General features: G+C 40.8%; 1 protein-coding gene across 1 annotated transcript in view; it reads right to left on the bottom strand.

Annotated features, from left to right (window-relative positions):
• The window catches only part of Top1 (DNA topoisomerase I), a 103,016-nt gene that overhangs the window by 1,761 nt on the left and 82,094 nt on the right, over positions 1–19,161 (bottom strand). Inside the window, exons 10-19 of the mRNA XM_004669284.2 lie at positions 18,167–18,288; positions 15,962–16,084; positions 14,690–14,877; positions 14,244–14,388; positions 7,671–7,814; positions 7,043–7,228; positions 5,979–6,047; positions 5,304–5,418; positions 3,350–3,477; positions 229–323 (exon numbers count right to left, since the gene is read on the bottom strand). Of these exons, the coding sequence (XP_004669341.1) occupies positions 229–323; positions 3,350–3,477; positions 5,304–5,418; positions 5,979–6,047; positions 7,043–7,228; positions 7,671–7,814; positions 14,244–14,388; positions 14,690–14,877; positions 15,962–16,084; positions 18,167–18,288 (1,315 nt within the window). The remainder of the gene's footprint in view (positions 1–228; positions 324–3,349; positions 3,478–5,303; positions 5,419–5,978; positions 6,048–7,042; positions 7,229–7,670; positions 7,815–14,243; positions 14,389–14,689; positions 14,878–15,961; positions 16,085–18,166; positions 18,289–19,161) is intronic.

The raw sequence follows: 19,161 nt of genomic DNA, 5'->3' as shown, positions 1-19,161 counted from the left end.
CACGAAAGGCCCAAGTGCAGTGATTCCCCTAAGAATTCCAAGAAAAGCAGGAATGATGGCCCAGGTCTGTAATGGTAGCCCTTGAGATTCGGAGAGGTTCATAGGCTCAAGGCCAGCCTGGGCTACACAGTGAGACCTTGCATTCAAAGAACTGAATGAACAGAACGGAGTGATGCTATGCTGCTTTCCCTTCTCTCATCCCATCCCTGACTCGATAGAGATACATACTTCTTGGTCTTTGCATCCTTCATGACTTTGGCGTCAGCTTTAGCACTTTTCAGGTCCCTTCGAGCATCTGCTAGCTGATCTTTCTTGGCATCAATCTAGGGGAAGAACAGTCAAGTTATGAATAAGATGAGACAGAGAGAGAAAAGAGCTCCACAGAAGAAAGTAGAATCTGGGAGTTGTTTCTATAAGGCGATTTCAGTGGTTTCCAGGTATAAACACTAGGGAGTGGATTCATGAAGATAAAAATTCAATTACTATTTGCTTATTTCTGGTCCTCGGTGATCCTGGGTAAGTTCTATAGAGCAATAACCTGAAACTCTAGGTGTTAAGACAACTGAGAGGAGGGCCCAGATGACAGCTGTTTATCCAGTGGATCCTGTGGCATACTCCTGCCTTCCTTCCAGAGCACTAGGGGAGCTCTTCAGGACATTGAGGCTGGATCCACACACCTACAAAGTAAGGGCAGCTCATTTGTCACATTCTGCCAACACTTGGGGAAGGTGTCACCAGCTTAAGAAAATGGAAACCTTGATGAGTATATCCAAGAAACTAAAAGAAATAGCAAATAGGCATAGCTTTGCACTGGCCTTCTGTCTTAGAGAAATCTGAGGTAAGAAAAAAATTAAAACACTTGAAAGTTAAATTCCTCTTAGGGCATTGCTTAGGGATAACAGTAGGTAGTACCATGGGGCTATAGCTCATGTCAATAGACTTGTTTTGCTAAGGAGCCAAGTATTTCATCCCTGGGAGGTCAAGGAAACACCCCCAAAGTCAATACATGCTTGACTCACATAATAGGCTGCTAGTAGGCGACCTAGAATTTTAGGTTACATACACACACACACAGCCCAGGATTAGAAACAGAGGCCACCATTGTGAGAATCATTAAATATGTTTTACTGTGGGTGGCTTACTTCCAACATCTATGTTCCCAAAGCCAAGTTGAAGGAACTGATTCTATACACTAAAGCATCACAGATGCCAATAGCCAGATATGCAGCAAACCGCAATCTTTTAACCATTTCTGTGAATACTAAATTGGCAGACTATGTCAAATTCTCTCAAGGCATCAAAGACTCTATTGATTCATTTAGCAAATGGTTGTGTGTTTGCTTTGTGGGCACACAGGAGAGGGTTTCTGGGCTTGGAAAACTCGTCTGGCAGGCAGCCTAAGCTGCTCCCATGGTGGTTCCAGAGTAAGCAGCAAATGACCAGAGGGCCTCCTGAACTGGGCAAACAGCATCTGAATATTCATGCTTTTATTTCAGGCTTGGAATGATAACATAAGAGTAAAAAATACACCAGTCATGATGGTGCATGCCTTTTATCCCAGCACTTGGGAGGCCGAGGTTGGAGGATCATCATGAGTTCAAGGCCATTCTGAGACTACGGAGTAAATTCTAGGTCAGCCTGGGCTAGAACAAGACCCTACCTCAAAAAATAAAATAAAATAAAACTAATAGAAGGGCAGCAAGGGTGAAAACTAGAATAGGCAGTCTCTATGGTTCTTGGCTTGCTGAACCTATGATCAATAGAATAGTCTGTGGCTGTATGTTCACTCACTGTGGACAGAGAAGTCAGAGGGCATCTGTAGCATAAACTCTAGGTTATTTGTGTCTTTGGACTCAAATGTATTATTGCTGGTATTTATCTTAAAATAAAATCTCAACAGACGATAAGCACTCTGAGCCTGAAATGTATTCACTCCATGACAGATAACTTCAGTTATCTCAAGTACAGAATCCCAAAAACTTGGCAGGAAACAAAAATTTTACCTGTACTTTGATTTGATATTCATTCTTCCATTATGAATATGGGCAATAGGCCATAGAAGTAAGAAGTTCTATGACTAATCATAGATATTTTACTATTATACTCATTGTGAAAATCTTAAGGTATCGTATTTACCATTACAACACTTGAACTTTATAGTAATTATTAGGACCACTTCATGATCCTAAGCATGTATACATGTATCTTTTTCATTCCTTTGTCACAGACTGTATCCCCCCCCCCCCCCCCCAGTTTTCTGAGGTACGGTCGCACTCTAGCTCACACTCTAGCCCAGGCTGACCTGGAATTCACTATGGAGTCTCAGGGTGGCCTCCAACTCATGGTGACCCTCCTACCTCTGCCTCCCGTGCACCAACACACTCAGCTCCCAAACTGTATGTTAATATAGCTGGTTACTCTTGTAACCCTGGGTATCAGTTCTATAATGAAATACCATTAGCAAAGTGATCACTTATGTAGTCACTACTAAGAAAAGATGCTCATCACAAGGAGTGATTGAGAATTCAATGGAGGTAGAGCAGCAGCACTTGTTTGCACATCAGCCAAATCTGGCATATTTCAACAGATGTTTAATGATGAACTTTGTAAAAAAATGTGATTCATGTAGAATGGGTAATAAAATATAGTTATGTTAGGATTAGGGTGAACTTAAATACCATTGTTTCATTACATTTTAAATCTGAAACAGTCTAATTTGGCAAGAATTTCTTGCCCTTTCTCCCTCCCCAGTCTCCCCCCCCCGCCCCCCCCCCCCCCCCCCCCTGCAATCCTTCACCAATGATTTCCATTTACTTTTGGGATCAAATGCAGGGCCCTATCCATGCAAGGCAAGCATAGGCTCTACCACTGACATGCAGTCCCAGCCCTACAAACATTGTTTGCTCATGACAAGAAAACTTTATTGTGTGTATAATGCTAGGGAGAGAAACCAAGTCCTTCCACAGGGAAGTCTTCCACAACTAAGCCATATCCCCAGGACAGACTGCGTCCATTTTCCTCAGGTAGAGCAAGGGCAGGAATCAACATTTAAAGGTACAGGTAGGTCAGCATCTGAGAAGAAGAAGTGGTCAGCATAGAACTTCTATTCATAGCACAAAGATTTCAGAACAATGGGCACCACCATATCTTAGCTACTATAATATTATCTCCATTTGTTTATCTTTAGTGTGGATTTCTCTTCCAGAACAAGATCCAGTATCATAAGCTACTATCCTAGCTCAATAGGCTAGATTACAAAAGTGTCTCATTTTCAGAAGACCTCCGCACAGCAGGCACGATTTCTTTCATTTTGCTACCCCACCATCCAAGATGCAAGACTTAGACTTACCTTAGACTGCAAGTTCATCATAGACTTCTCAAAGGTTTTGGGTGGTGCCCTCTGATGGTTACAAAGAATCGCAACAGCTCGATTGGCACGGTTATAAGAAAGAATCTTTGCTGGGATATTCTCATCAGCTATAAAGAAACATGACAGTAAGATGGTCAGTTTGTATACCACAAGTGTATGAAGTATCTTCCTTGGGCTTTTGCATGATTTGATTGAATTCTAGGTCTCTGTGTAATGTTTTACTTACTAAATTTTAGACCAGGTATAAATATATAATACTTACATAGCCCAAGATGACCTAAAATTCTAACCAGTCCTCCTGTGTCAGCCTTTTAAATAGCCAGGTTGACAAGAATGTAATTACACCTGGCTTGTCTCCATAATATTATAGTGAAATCTACATACATATTTATAGCCAAGCAGTGTAGTCAAAGATTTAATTTACTCCGTCACTCCTGCCTTTGCAATGCAACATAAAGAAAATGTGGGTTTGGAAGAAGTCAGTAAAGGAGAATGAGATGAGGGGAACTTAAGTATTACATTTTTTAAAACCATAATACAGTATTTTATTTTAAAAGAAAAATTACAAATATCATCCAAAATTTTTTTACTTGTATTCTTTGGCATTTCAAAAAAAAAAAAAAAAACTAATCCTTTTATAACATTACCTGGCTTTTACTGACATATTCTAATACCATTTGACAAATTTACAGTAGAGAGAAGAAATAGAGAGGCCTCAAGGGCTAGTTGTAGTGACATACACCTTTAATCCCAGCACTCGGGAGGCAGAGGTAGGAGGATCACAGTAAGTTCAAGGCCACCCTGAGACCACATAGTGAATTCCAGGTCAGCCTGGGCTACATCAAGACCTTAACCTTGAAAACCAAAGAAAAAGGAAAAAGTCCTGTGAATTTTGGTGATACCTTCCATACTACTTATAGCCAGGTATGGGGGCTTATGCCTTTAATCCCAGCACTTGCCAGGCAGAGGTAGGAGGATAACCGAGAGTTCGAGGCCACCCTGAGACTACACAGTGAACTCCAGATCAGCCTGGGCTAGAGTAAGACTCTACCTCGAAAACCAAAATAAATAAATAATGACAACTCTCCAATATAACTGCCTTCAACTTGTAAGCTTTCAAGTAACATATATAAAAAACATGAAATGCAAAAGGTTCAAAGCAAATGTAAAGCTCTTACAAGCATTCCATGAACTTAATGTAAAAAGTCGAGGAAGAAGTGGGAGAAACAGCTCTGATTCTATTTTTTAAATATTTATTTACTTTGCAAGCAGAGAGAAAAAGAGACAGACAAGAGACAGAATGGATGTGCCAGGTCCTCTAGCCACTGCAAATGAACTAACTCCAGATGGATGTGCTCCTTGTGCATCTGCTTATGTGGGTCCTAGGGAGTTGAATTTGGATCCTTTGACTTCACAGGCAAATGCCTTAACCACTAAGCCATCTCTCCAGCCTCTGATTCTGTTTAAAAGATATTTTTAATTTTTTTTTTTGGGGGGGGAGCAGGAAGGAATCAGTAAATATGAGCATGCCACTACAAACTCCCGATACATATGCTACTTTGTGTATCTGGCTTTACATGGAGACTGGGGAATCAAACCTAGGATGTCAGACACCCCCCCATTTTTTTTTTTTTAAACTTGAGGAAAGGTCTCACTCTAGCCCAGGCTGACTTGGAATTCACTCTGTAGTCTCAGGTTAGCCTTAAACTCATGGCAAACCTCCTACCTCAGCCTCCCAAGCACCAGGATTAAAGGTGTGTGCCACCATGCTCATTAAGACTTTATTAACCAAAGCCATCTCTCTATTTATACAATTAAGTCTTAACTTTCTACTACAGGCCAGGAGATAAAAGGGTCCAGTCTCAATGCTGAACAATTAGGACATTGGCCCCATCAACAGAGGGTAGCCCTGTATAGTACAATGATTACTTACGGGCTGTGAGTTCTTTTAGTTGCTGCTGTAGCGTGATAGAGGCATTGTAGGTACGGAACACCTTGGCTGTCAAGCCTTCCATGAGGTCCTGAAGATGCTTATTTAGAATACCAGTCTAGAAGAAACAAGGCAACAGGGAGAACACTGGGATTAAGGTAAAGGCCAAACTCCCCTTTCCCTTCTGGCAAGACCTAGAAATCATCATGCTGGTGCAGTCATGATCTTGTCAAGCTGCTGTCCTTCAAGTGGGAAGTTAGGAAAACAGGGAAAAGAATTTCAGAATAGGGTTGCATGATGCTTTCCTACAAAATACTCTCATTAAATCGTTGACTACACTCCTTGGCTATAAAGATGTATGTAGATTTCCCTATAATACTATGGAGACAAGCCAGATATTTTAGGCCTCTAGCAGAGTTGGTTGTGCATTCAGCCAAGGGAAGGCTCTGCAGGAGATGGGAGATAAAAGGTGGAGCTAAAGCCTTCCTTGCTTTGGACCTTAAGGCTTTGGCAATACTCTGAGGTAGGGAGTATCTGCTCCTGGCCACAGCTTCCCTACACATCCCAAGGGAAAAAGAGAACAGAGAATGACATGGGAGAAGCTCATTTGAAGGGGGAACCCAAGCCTCCCTGGCTAACCCTCTTCAGGCAATCTTCCAGAATGCTGTGTCTACTTACATTAAGTCTGTCAAAAAGATCATCCTCAGGTTGCTTGTTCTCCATAAATAGTTGCAAGTTCTTAAAAACCTAAAAGAAATAAAGTCTAATTATTATTCTTTTAAAAGCTTAGGGCTGGAGAGATGGCTTAGTGATTTAGGCATCTTAATCACTAAGGCAAAGGATCCACATTCAATTCCCCAGGACCCATATAAGCCAGATACACACGGTGACACATGTGTCTGAAGTTCATCTGCAGCAGCGGAAGGCCATGGTACATCCATTCTGTCTGTCTGCCTCTTTCTCTCAAATAAATAAATAAAACTTTTAGAAGTAATTTCAAACTCACAAAAATGAGAAAAGGCACAAGGACCCACCCACTTATCCTTTACCTAGATTACTGCTATGTGTGTAATTTACACAGATATTATACACAATTATCTAGTCTAAGTCCATTGCCTCTCAACATTTCCGTGTCTATTTCTTAAGAATAGATATAGTTCTTTACACAGTACTAGAATAGTACTCGATGGCTTAGTAAATTTAACGGGTACAGTTTCCTAATGGGCTAGATTACTAGGTTTCTACACTCTGTGGTCTCCAGTTCAAGGCCAATACTTTTGGAACAAATAGGTTGGGACGATGGAGCTGCAGAACTTTGCAGTAATGGGTTCAAGATTTGAGGTCTGAAGGATGACCACTTTGCTCACCCATGCACTGTCCTGAGGGTAAGCAAAGATCCAGGGTGACAAATGTACAAGACTAGACAATGTTGGGGTGTAGGTAAATCATTAAAGCAGAGAGGCAGGTTAAATCTTATACTTATTTTGCTGCCAATTCTCTGCAGTAGGCAGTACAGAACACTAGTACAAGAGATGGCCTCTTATTCTCAGAAAGGTAGACAAGTTGGAGGACAGGGATTGAAAGGAAGCACAAAGCACATCAAACAAGTCTCTCTCTTTTCTCTTCCCCATCACTTTTGCTAATTCCCAGAAACGTGGACAGCACACAAAAGCACTCAACAAATGCTTCCTGAATAAGCAAACAGTGAAGCAACCAAGGGAGCACAGGCCACATGAACTTACTCGTTTTTCAACTGGGACTTTGTTATAGTATCTGATGGAGTCCTTCCCAAGGAAGTCAAACTCTACCACGTATTCCTGACCATCCAACTCTGGGTGCAGATTGATATGTTCTACCCGAAGTGAACAGCAACCCACTGTGTCTGCTGTTTCTCCTTCTTCCTTTTCATTGCCTGCTCTCAGAGCAAGCTACCCAGAAGAGAGAGGTTAAAAAAAAGATGAGCATCAATGAAGATATTTGTTCAACCAATTTTAATGGTTGTAATAATTTCTACAACAATAAAATTGAGGAATCGGAAAATTCATTGCTTGTAGTAAGGTTTTTGATTCAGTAACACATTAAGTATGTGGGTTGAGTTGTGATGTAAAATAACTTTTCTTGCAGGTCATAAGTTTAAAAATCCACAATATTACCAATAATGTTCAGATTCATGCAGATCCTCTCAGTGGAAAGACTACTGAGAAGCACACTGTGGGTGCCTCTCTCCACGTCTAGCACTCTCCTTTCCTACGGGTTGGATTCATGTGAGCCACACTGGGGGGGGGGGTAAGGTTGTACACCCCCCACACACACTCCCTATATACCTGTAAAATGAAACATTGACCAATGTCAACAGGTAGCTGTTCTCACCTTGTCAATGAAGTACAGGGCTACAGCTCTCTGGCGGACTTTCATCTCTTTGGACTTCCAGTCTTCCCGGTACTGATTTCGGATCTTGTCCACACACTTCTTCAGCCGCCGAGCAGTCTCATATTTCTGCCAGTCTTTCTCACCCTGCAAAGACCCAACCCCAAAAGTGGACTACTTAGAGTGGAGTAACACACACGCTGAATGTTCACAGCTCTAAACCAAAGCAGGACCTTGATTAAGCAAGCATGAAAAAGCACTAAATTGAAGACAAGGTCTGGGGCATTTGACCTGACAAGCATATATGCTATCACATTTGCACTGTCAAGCACAACTAGCTCCTTCTGGACTAACTGCAAAAAAGCTTTTGGCTTTCCTTCTGTAAAATGCTCATACTCTTAGGGAAAGCCCACAGGACATGTCCCCAAAACTGACTTCTGTCAACACAAAGAAGAAAATCCCCCATCCCTGTCAGCAGCACAGCCTTGCTGCCTAATCTAAAATGCAGCAGCCACTTTCTGCTAGCACTGAATTCCATTAAATTCAAGAGAGCCATTCAGAATTTGATAGAGCTATCAAAGAAACAGAACCACGGCTACAACATGTAATTATCAAGGAATACAATAACTTCCAAGAACAGCTATAATTATTCACTGTTTTCTAACTTATGCATTTAAGTGTTCCTTGATTAGATTGAGAGAAACAATGTTTCTGGGAAAACCTTTTCTTTCTACATTACAGTTTGCGGTATATGATTAAAATTTGATTCTAAAGCCAATGGAATAGTTATTAAAATGCATGTGAAGGCTAAAGTGAAAGATATTTGAACAGAAAGATTCACAAGTATGGACTTGTTTGGCTTCAAAAACAGAGACCTAATAAATAATATCTAAGTCTTATTTTCTGCAGAGCTGAAAATTTCACACTGACTTCTGTAAGTACATTTTGACATGTAAGAAGGAATAAGAAAAAAGCACAGTACAAACTGTCCTCCCATAAATACAAGTCAGTAATGAATCTCCACAAAAATCTAATATGCACACAACACAGGTAAAGAAAAACACACCCTAAAATAACCCAACTTGAAAGGCTCCCCAAAAGTATAATCAGCATTTAGGCAGAAGTTTCTAAATAATCACTCCAGCACACACAGGCAGCAGCCTTTCTCAGTAACTGCTTGAATTACACTTGTTCAGTTCCTTAGTTATGCCATTGAAATATTAGGGAGTAGTCAGGAAAACAAGGTTTAGAAAAACCCAACTTCAACAAGTCATTTCACACAGCACACCACTCAACTAGCTTTTCTTTCGCATTGTTTGGCTCCTGGAACAAGCGTCTAAAATGATCTCAAGAACAGGGGAGTAGGGAGTGGGAGCTGAGCCACACTGTTGGGATTTAACAACAGAGGTTAAGAAGTGTGCCTGTCCTTGTTGCTTTAGTGTCTTGTGAAGTCTACAGGAATGATGCACTTGAGCAAATGTTCTTGACTACTACTAGAAAACAGCTGTCTAGGTCTTCTAGGCCTCATCAAAAAGCCATCTTGGAAGATCATCTTGTGGCTCATTAGGCATGGTGACTGATTTTTCCAGCCATTGTGCCACCCTCAAACAGCAGCCGGGCGTGGTGGCGCACACCTTTAATCCCAGCACTCGGGAGGCAGAGGTAGTAGGATCACCGTGAGTTCAAGGCCACCCTGAGGTTACATAGTGAATTCCAGGTCAGCCTGAGCTAGAGTAAGACCCTACCTCGAAAAACAAGCAAAACAAAACAAAAACCAGTTACAACAGCACATTACTAATATGGCATGGTGGTAATTTGAATGCATGTCTTCCACAGACTAATCTTTTATTTTGAATCTTTAACTTTTAAAATTTGTTCATACGATAAATATTTTAGAAGTTTTAGTAACTTATAACTCATACAACTTCTATGGCCACCAAAATGAAGAACATTCCAAAACACAGTCCATGTCCCAGTAAGAAACCACAGCCCCTTTAATCTGATTTCAATCAAAGATTGGGGTTTTTTTTTGCTAAATTTTTATTTTTTAATTATTTATTTACTTGATAGAGAAAGAGGCAAAGAGAGAAAGAAAGAGAATGGGCATGCCAAGGCCTCCAGCCACTGCAAACAAACTCCAGATGCATGTGCCCCCTTGTACATCTGGCTTATGTGGGTCCTGGAGAATCGAACTGGGATCCTTTGGCTTTACAGGCAAATGCCTTAACCACTAAGCCATCTCTCCAGCCCCAGAGATTAGTTTTGTATAGCCTAGAATATCACATAAAATCATATATGCTACACATGTGGGGCTGATTTTCAACAAACTTACAAGCTCCATGTTGTTGGTAATTATCAGTGGCCCATTCCTTTTAACTGGTGAATATATGGTATATTCTCACACTGTACCATGTATTTATTCTCCTGGGATGTTTTCAGTTTGTTGCTCATGACTATTGCGCTACTGCAAACATTCTTAGACAGTCTTTATGTAGGCATGCCTTCCTTTCACTTGAGTAAAAATAAGTAGAACTAGAAGTAGTATCTAGTCACGACTCACGTCTTTATTTATTGATATGTAAGGAGAGAGAGAGAGTGAGAATGTGTATGAGAATGAGTGTGCCAGGGTCTATCACCATCAGGCACTGCTAAGCCATCTACAGCTCCATGGATTAAATCTTCATTTAACTGAAAAAATATGCTCAACATGCTGCCAGTATGTTCTCTCTTGTCTGTAACTCAGAGGTCAATGTTATCACTGTTTTCTTTTAAGGAAGCCCCTTTTATTAATCTCTATTAATACTTTCTGTGTTAGAAATGCTAAGATCATGGATATCCTGTCATTATGTCATCTAAATGCTTTAATACTTTTAGTCACACTAGGTCTATGATCATCTTCAACAAATTGGTGTAAGACTGAATATTTATTTGTAAGCTGACAGAAAGACAATGACTAGATATGCCAGGGCCTTTTGCCACTGCAAAGAAACTCCAGATGAATGTGCCACTTTGTATATCTGGATTTATATGGCTGCTGGAGAATCAAACCTGGGCTGGCAGGCTTTGCAAGTAAGCAGCTTTAACTGAGCCATCTCTCTAGCCTCACTTTGAATTTTATTATAAGGCAGGCTATAATAAAATTATTTTAAAAAGATGCACTGAGGAGGAAATTTGTGGAAGAAGGGGAGGTAAGAATGTCACAGCCCCAACTTGGGACAGCACAGAGACTCTTCCCCATAACTGATGGCTAACTCCACAATGCACAACTCACATTCCCCAACAAGGAGGGTCCCTGCAGAGGGGGAGGACAGGGAGGAGACTAACGATGGTACCAGCATGACTGTATATACACTGTGTACATAACTAATAATAAAGATGTACTGAGGAGAAGGCTCCTTGCTCCATAAGCATGGCAAATGGAATTTGGTTTCCCAGTACCTGTGTAAAGCCAGAGGCAATGTTGTGCATTCATCGGTCATCCCAACAGGCCTACTGACATGGGAAGCAGAGTCAGGAGAATCCTAAAGTACACAGGGTTGCTGCTCTGACCTTCTCTGGAGCAAACAAAAAGAGACCCTTTCTAGCTGGCCAGCAAGCCCCAGGAATTCTCCTATCTCCAACTCCCCAGCATGGGTACTAGGGATGACCACACTCAGGTTCTCATGCTTGCAAGGCAAGCACTTCACTATCTCCCCAGTCCAAGACTGTTTCAAAAAAGTATCTTCTTTCACCTCTAACCCTTGAATCCTCAGGTGGCTAATTTAACAAGTAGTAGGCACATGCCTTTAATCCCAGCAGTAGGGAGGCTGAGGTAGGAGGATCACTGTGAGTTCAAGGGTAGCCTGAAACTAATTCCAGGTCAACCTGGAGTAAAACAACACTCTACCTTGAAAAGCAAAACAAACAAAAAAGTCACAGGTTAAACTGGACATAGTGGCACATACTTGTAATCCCAACACTTGAGAAGCTGAGTATGAGGCCAGCCAGGGCTTTATAGTGAGACCCTAAATATGGCTCTGATTACATGCAGCAGACTAATCCAAGTTTCCAGAGAGGAGGCAAGGGTAAGGTATTAAGGGCTTACAAGACATTTCAGCTTCTCTACACTGATGCTTGTTTTTATTTAACTCTTGGATGCTCAAATGTTTTGGTACTGGAGATCAAACCTAGGGCTTTGTATAACTGAGACAAGAGCTACATCTGTAGCTCAAATGTTTTGAATTGCCAAAGGGGGAAAAAAAAAGAAAAGGGAAGAGAAGGGGAAGGGGAAGGAAAGGAAAGGGGAAAGGAAGAGAGGGAGAGGGAAAAGGAAAAGAAAACCTGCAACCCAAGGGCTAGGGAGATAGCTCATTTGCAAAAGTACTTGCTTTGGCAACCATGAGGACCAGTTCAGTCCCCAAGTACCTATGTAAAATTGCAAGGCAGAGTGGCACACACTTTTTTAATCCTGGGGCTTGGCCAATGAGAGGCCCTGTTTCAAATAAGGGAGAAGAAGGTATTCCTGAAGAAAACACCTGAGGTGTCCTTGGGTCTCCACATGAATATATACACAGTTTGGTTTTTTTTTAATTTAAAAGATGAGTGAATATCTATACTTAAGTCCCATTTTAGACACTTTCGGTCTGGGCTGTTCATTCCCTTTCTTCTCAAGAATAAAAATCCTATTTACCCCATAAATCTAATGTTAAATATTATCTCCTTGGAAAGGCCTACCCTGAAGCCCAGAGGCAATTTCATGTCTCCTGGTATACTTTCAAATGCACTTCTAATGTGTAGCACTTATCAAACTTAAGAGACCCTGCATAACTATGTCATGCTTATGAATCTTGCTCAAGTTACGCAACCCATACTCAAGACACTCCTCCAAAGTCCCTCACTGGTTGTCTACCCAGAGTAGAGCAGTTTTCGCTTTGACATGTCACTTAAGGTTGGCCATACTTTGGCAGCAGGATGTCACAGAAAAGCAAGAAGAGCGTGAATATCTAAGTTACATTTTCAGAAGTCTGAAATTAAGAGTTAGCTACCAGCTATCAGATCTTGGACTTTTGTTTGACTCTGTGTCTGTCTGTTAGAAGGGGGAGGGAGACAGACTATGAATGGGCACACCAGGACCTCTAGCCACTGCAAACAAACTCCAGATGTATGCATCTGGATTCACATGGGTACCAGGGACTTGGACTCTGGTCCTTAGTCTTTGAAGCAAGTGCCTTAACTACTAAGCCATCTCTCTAGCCCTTAGACTTTTTTTTTTTCCTTAACTTCACAAACTAAATTTACTCATCAACAAAACAGAGCCTTATGTGGACGGTTAGGAGAATCAAACGTCAACTTATACAAAAATATTTTTAGTGACTGGGGAGATGGCTCAGTGGATAAAGTGCTTGCCACTCAAACCCAAGTACCAAGTTCAGTCCCAAAATCCCATGTAAAAAAACCTAAAGTCAAGGTGGGCTTGACACCTTTTCAAGGTGGGCCAGAGACAGGAGAATTTCCCAGAAGCTCATAGACAGTACAGCAAGGAGCAGCAGAGTAAGGCAGTATGTAATTAACATAACCTTTTGATCTATGACTCTCACATTATAACAGATGTTATATCCTTTATAAACCACGGTTAAGGTCCATAGCCTTAGTCTCCTAAATATATACAGAATTAATTCCTCAGCCAGGCGTGGTTGTGCCCATCTTTAATCCCAGCACTCGGGAGGCAGAGGTAGGAGGATCGTCATGAGTTCAAGGCCAGCCTGAGACTACACAGGGAATTCCAAGTCAGCCTGGGCTAGAGTGAGACCCTACCTCGAAAACAAAACAAAACAAAACAAAAAACCTAATTTCTTGGCTGTTTTATTACGCTTTCTTTTGGGTTGTTCTTCACATGTCCACAGTAGGTCAGAGAAGGAACTCTTCAGACTCTCCAGAGCAGAGTATGTAGCTAGTAAGATCCCAAGACAGTCAATAAAAGCAACATCTGAGAATATAACAGGTTATGGTAGGCTTTCACAATCAATCCCAACTGGTCCTATTCACATGGACCTTAAGGAAGCCAGAAGTATGTAAGACTAGATTTCATACCTTCTGTTCACATTCAGAAAAATTACACTCCTTTACTTCTTTAGGTGTATTTACCACACACAACACATTCTAACCACTGGCCAGTAAGTAGAGACACTAAAGGCCAAGAGTTGCATCTATTGTTCACCAGCACAATTCTCAGTATCATGCATACACTGTGCTTGATACATGGGGATGTCAGTTAATATCTGTGAACAAGCAAGACTACAATGTGACAAAAGTCTGATACATCTTAGGGAAGTTACCATATAATACTAAGTATTACCAACTCCCTTTGAAGAGGAGAGTAGATTTTTAACTTACTAAAATGAGTGTAGAGCCATGTGTGGTGGTGCTGTGAGTTTGAAGCCAGCCAGAGACTATACAGTGAATTCTAATTCAGCCTGGCTAGAGGAAGTCCCTACCTCAACAAAACAAAACAAAACAAAATGTGTAGAGAACACAGATTTCAACCAAAAGACAGATTACCAGCTGCACTAATAAGCATAACCCTTAAGCTATGCTTACCTTGATTCGTGAACTGGGATTCAGCATGATATATTTAATGGAACCTTGAATGTTCTCTGTCCAGGACACCAGCCAAGTAACCTTATTATCATGTCGGACTTCTTTCCACTTATGTCCTGGAGGAGGAGAGGGAACCTTGGCATCTCTGTGGAAATAAACATGCAGGAGAAAAGTGAAATGAAGAAGAAGAAGAAGAAGAAAAAAAAAAAAAACAACTCACCTTTTATGACCAGAAGTGTACCTATTAGCTGAGCATACATTTTTAAGTTCCCTCCTCCTAAGACAATCCTATAAACCACTTTGAGACCTAGTCATGGAAATACTACATTTCTCTGAGGCATCTCCTTCCCAAACAGTTCTAATGTGAAAACAGTCCCAGCCAGCCCAACCACAGCCCTCCACCTCCTCCACAATGCTCTGAAGAAGCAATGAACTGCTGAGCTCACTTGCTACAGTTGATGATGATGTCCTCAGGCATGATCCTTCTTTTCAGCATGCCCATCTTAGGGTGGTTGCCTCTACCACGGAAAAGCCCAGGAGGCTCTATTTTGAAGTTGGCAATCCTCTCTCTGTGATTATCCATAATACAGAAGCCATATTCTTTAAGTAACTTTTCATTTTCTTCCTTGATTTTCTAAAATAAAGGAAGAAGTACTCAAAATGGAATCAAATCATTAGTCTTTAGGACTCACCTATTTTTTTTTTTTTTATCTTTTAGGTCAAGGTAAAGTCTAAACATCCCTAAAGAAATGAATTCAAATAAAGGTAAATTTCTAGTGGATGCTTTAAAATTACATACAATAAAATCCTCCCAAAAGATAAGTTCTCTTAGGAGAACTGACATTTTTCTCTTTCTTTTTCCTGCCCCCCTCCCCAAATTAAGGTCTCATTCTATTTAGTCCAGGCTGACCTGAAATTCACTATGTAGTCTCAGGCTGGCCTCAAACTCAATGATCCTCCTACCTTGACCTCCCAAGTGTTGGAATTAAAGGTGTGTGCCACCACAGTGAGCTATAGTCCCAATCTTTGATCCTTCTGTCATAATTGACCGGGGGGGGGGGGGGGGAGGTTACGATTGTTACCTAGGTTTTGTTTTTGTTTTCTTGTAATCATGAAATCAAGCTTGCCTTAAACTCCCTATGTAACAACAGCAACAAAAAGAGTTTGGGACCCAGCATCACAACAAAGTTTTCATACCATTCCTTGAATAATATCAAACATGATGGAAAATAGTTTCTGATACACAATGTCTCATAAACACCTCCAGAAACATTATTTGAATAGCATTTCACTCAAGTTTTTAAGCACGGACAACCTGTCATGGCGTCTTTACTAGGTGTATGGTATATACTCTTTACATTTTTTTCTTGGTGTGTAGGGCACGTAGAATAGATCATAGAACAGGGAAGTTATGATCAGTATTATTTCATCTACTGTTGGACAGGTCAACCTAGCCTTAAGTACTACATTCATCGAGTTTTTGACTATTTTTTGTGTCAAGAGAATACCAGATTCTTACACTAAACTGACACAGTTGTTATTCACAAAGTTCGGTTAAAGTAAGATTTAAAAGTTCAGATATTATTTAGTTGAATAGATTAAATCTTTAGCATTAAACAATGTAAAGTCACTCAAGGCAATGTTGTACCATAAGAATCAACAAAATCAGATGAGTAATTACTATCTTAAATTCTCTAGTTTAGTAAATTCTACAATACCAATTTCTCTTCCTTGCTCATCTGTTTCCGAGCTTCAGACTGGGCTTTGAAATACTGGCTCATCTGGGTGAAATCACATTTGCTTAGATTGGTGATCGCATTCTTTTCTTCATTAGTCATTTCCTAGTTGAAAAGCAGGAGGGAAAAAAAAAATGTGAATATACTAAATAACTCATCACGCTTCTTTGTAGTATCGTGTTTTAAGTCAGAGATTTAAATAGGTAGGTTACCTATTTATTTCATTATTTTTATTTATTTTGCTTTTAAGAGGTAGGGTTTCACTCTAGTCCAGACTGACCTGGAATTCACTATGCAGTTTCAGGATGGCCTCGAACTCAAAACAATCCTACCTTTGCCTCCCAAGTGCTAGGATTAAAAGGGTATACCACCATGCCCAGCAATTAGTGATGTTTTAAAACTTGTATTTGTTTAAAATTTTGTTAAATTTATTTATTAGAGAGAGAAAGAAAGAGGGAGAGAATGGGTGCACCAGGGCCTCCAGCCACTGCAAACGAACTCCAGATACATGTGCCCCCTTGTGCATCTGGCTCACCTGGGTTCTGGGGAGTTGAACCTGGGTCCTTTGGCTTTGCAGGCAAACGCCTTAACAGCTAAGCCATCTCTCCAGCCCATATTTTTATATATTTGGAAGCAGAGAGGCTGGGGGCGATATGGGCATGCCTGGGCCACTTGGTACTGCCAACGAACTATGTGCCACTTCATGCACCTGGCTTTACATGGACACTGGGGAACTGAACCCAGGCGAACAGGCTTTTAAGCAAGAACCTTTAACCACTAAGCCATCTCCCCAGCCTCAGTAAGGTTTTGGAAAAAAAAAAGTTATTTATTCTGTCCTGTTACAATCCATGTATTTAACATTAAAAAAATTCAAATGGAGAAAGGTTACTCTAAAGGTAATTTCTTGGGATCCCTGACAAAATGCCACAAAGCCAGGTGTGCATGGTGCCACACGCCTTTAATCCCAGCACTCAGGAAGCAGAGGTAGGAGTACTGTTTGGATTATAGAGTGCCAGGTCAGCCAAGACTAGAGCAAGACCTTACCTTAAGAAAACAGGGCTGAGGATGGGGCTGGAGAGATGTCTCAGCAGCTAAGGTACCTGCCTGTGAAGCTTAAGGACCCCAGTTTGATTTCCCAGTACCCACATACAGCCAGATGCATGAGGAGGCACATGTGCAGTGGTCGGAGGCCCTGGCATGCTCATTTCTATCTGCCTCGCCCTCTTTCTCTCAAATAAGTAAATAAATAAACAAACAAATAGGGCTAGAGGGATGGCTTAGCAGTTAAGGTGCTTGTCTGCAAAGCCAAAAAGTTCAATGCCCCAGGACCTATATAAGCCAGATGCACAAGGTGGCATAATGCTTTTCTAAAATGCTACAAATCCCCAGGCATGTGAATACCAATTTAGAAAACAGGAATATTTATCAATTATTTTAGTAAAGGAATATTTCCATTTTTATTTTCTCATGGAAACATTAAATCTATAAAAAGCACAGTAAGTCACACAGTAAGGCTCTAACTAAGCAGGACCCTATTTACTGCCCAGCCCTATGCAGAGAGAGACAAACTACTCAGTTAGAATTGAGGTTTTCTGTTTGACCTAGTCTGATAACCTGCCTTTTGCAGTCACATAAAAGCTCAAAGTATTCTCACCCTCCCCCCACCTCAGTTTGTTTTTGAGAAAAGCTCTCACACTGGTCCAGACTATCCTGGACCTCCCAGTGATCTGCTACTTCAGCCTCCCAATGCTGAGACTAAAAGTGTACACCATGTGATTACTCATATTGGATAGAAACCTCCATTTAAATAGTAGGAGATTAAAAAAATATATACACCTTTTACTAAAATGAAATTCAAAAGAGAGGGGTGGTGGTGCCAGGACTTGGGACACAAAAGTAGGAGGATCTCAGTGAGTTCAAGCCCACCCTGAGACTACAAAGTGAATTCCAGGTCAGTCTGTGCTAGAGCAAGACCCTACCTCAAAAAACCAAAATAAAATGAAATTCAAAAAAGTTAAGATTCTACATTAGGAAGTTTTTGATAAAACTATAGTTGATATATATAGTTGTGGGTTTTTTGCAAGCTGTTAAGATATTAACACTTAGACTACAATACTATTGGACCATTGGTTAGCCAACATTTTTGTAAGCTATGAGGATACTAAAACATAAGACTACATACACTACCTTTCTCCAATCTTTAAAGAAATTTTTCCTGAATATTTCCTTAGTAGTATATTCATGGTCAAGCATTTTTGCAAAAAACGTAGCTACTTCTTCTGCTTTGGGGCTCAGCTTCATGACTTTACCTAGAAGAAAAAATGTTTCCAAACAGTGAGTACAGTATTTATATTTTATGTATAAACAGCAATGAGTGCTGGGAACTTCTTTAATGATGTGCCTTTCCAAGGTCTAAAAAGGTGTACTGACACATTGTTATTCCCACAACAAAGACAACATACTGTTTCTACTACTTGTATAAAATCTCCTCCTCTTTAGCAGATATTTACCTGGGTTATTTTCTGGAGACTATGCCACTTAATTGTTCCCAGGTGCCTGCTCAGGACAGGGATGACCTGGGGAAGGCCCAGCCACTCTTCCTTTTCCTTTCAGCAAGCAGGGTCCTTTACACCTCTTCAATGGTTTTTAAAAATGAAATCCTCAGAGGGACTCCTGCCACTGCTAAGCTAAGCAGCCTCTGTTCAAGAAGGGGAGGAAGGAATAAGGCAGGGAGTGGAAGAGAGGAGTTGTGGGGAAAAGAAATAGGCATCTTTCTTCTTCAAAGTTAGGTGGATGGAATATGAATAAGAAATATATCCATAGCAGGCAAGCCCAGATTTCCCATATGAAAAGGCTAAATAAGACCTTCCTCTAGAATCTTGCTACTCGGTTCAGTTCACCTATCAAAAGCATCAGTACCACAAAGTTCGTTAGAAATATCAAGTCTTAAAAAAAAAAAAAAAAAAGAAATATCAAGTCTTGAGGGCCCCAACCCTAGCCCACAGTAGTCAGAACTTTTATCACTCATAAGCACACAATGCATTTCTTAGAACAGTGTTCATAGTACCTATTTTCCAAGTCTTATGGGACAGAGGTGCTATGAAGCGGCCTCTGAGGAATGTCTGCGGTTCCTGATGGCATGTAAGTATATGTAAACCTCACCCTAAAGGAATCCTTGTATT

The sequence above is a fragment of the Jaculus jaculus genome, chromosome 8, assembly GCF_020740685.1.
Source record: "Jaculus jaculus isolate mJacJac1 chromosome 8, mJacJac1.mat.Y.cur, whole genome shotgun sequence".
NCBI classification, from domain to species: Eukaryota; Metazoa; Chordata; class Mammalia; order Rodentia; family Dipodidae; genus Jaculus; species Jaculus jaculus.
The sequence above is the reverse complement of the archived record's forward strand: the minus strand, read 5'-3'. Positions and strand labels throughout refer to the sequence as shown.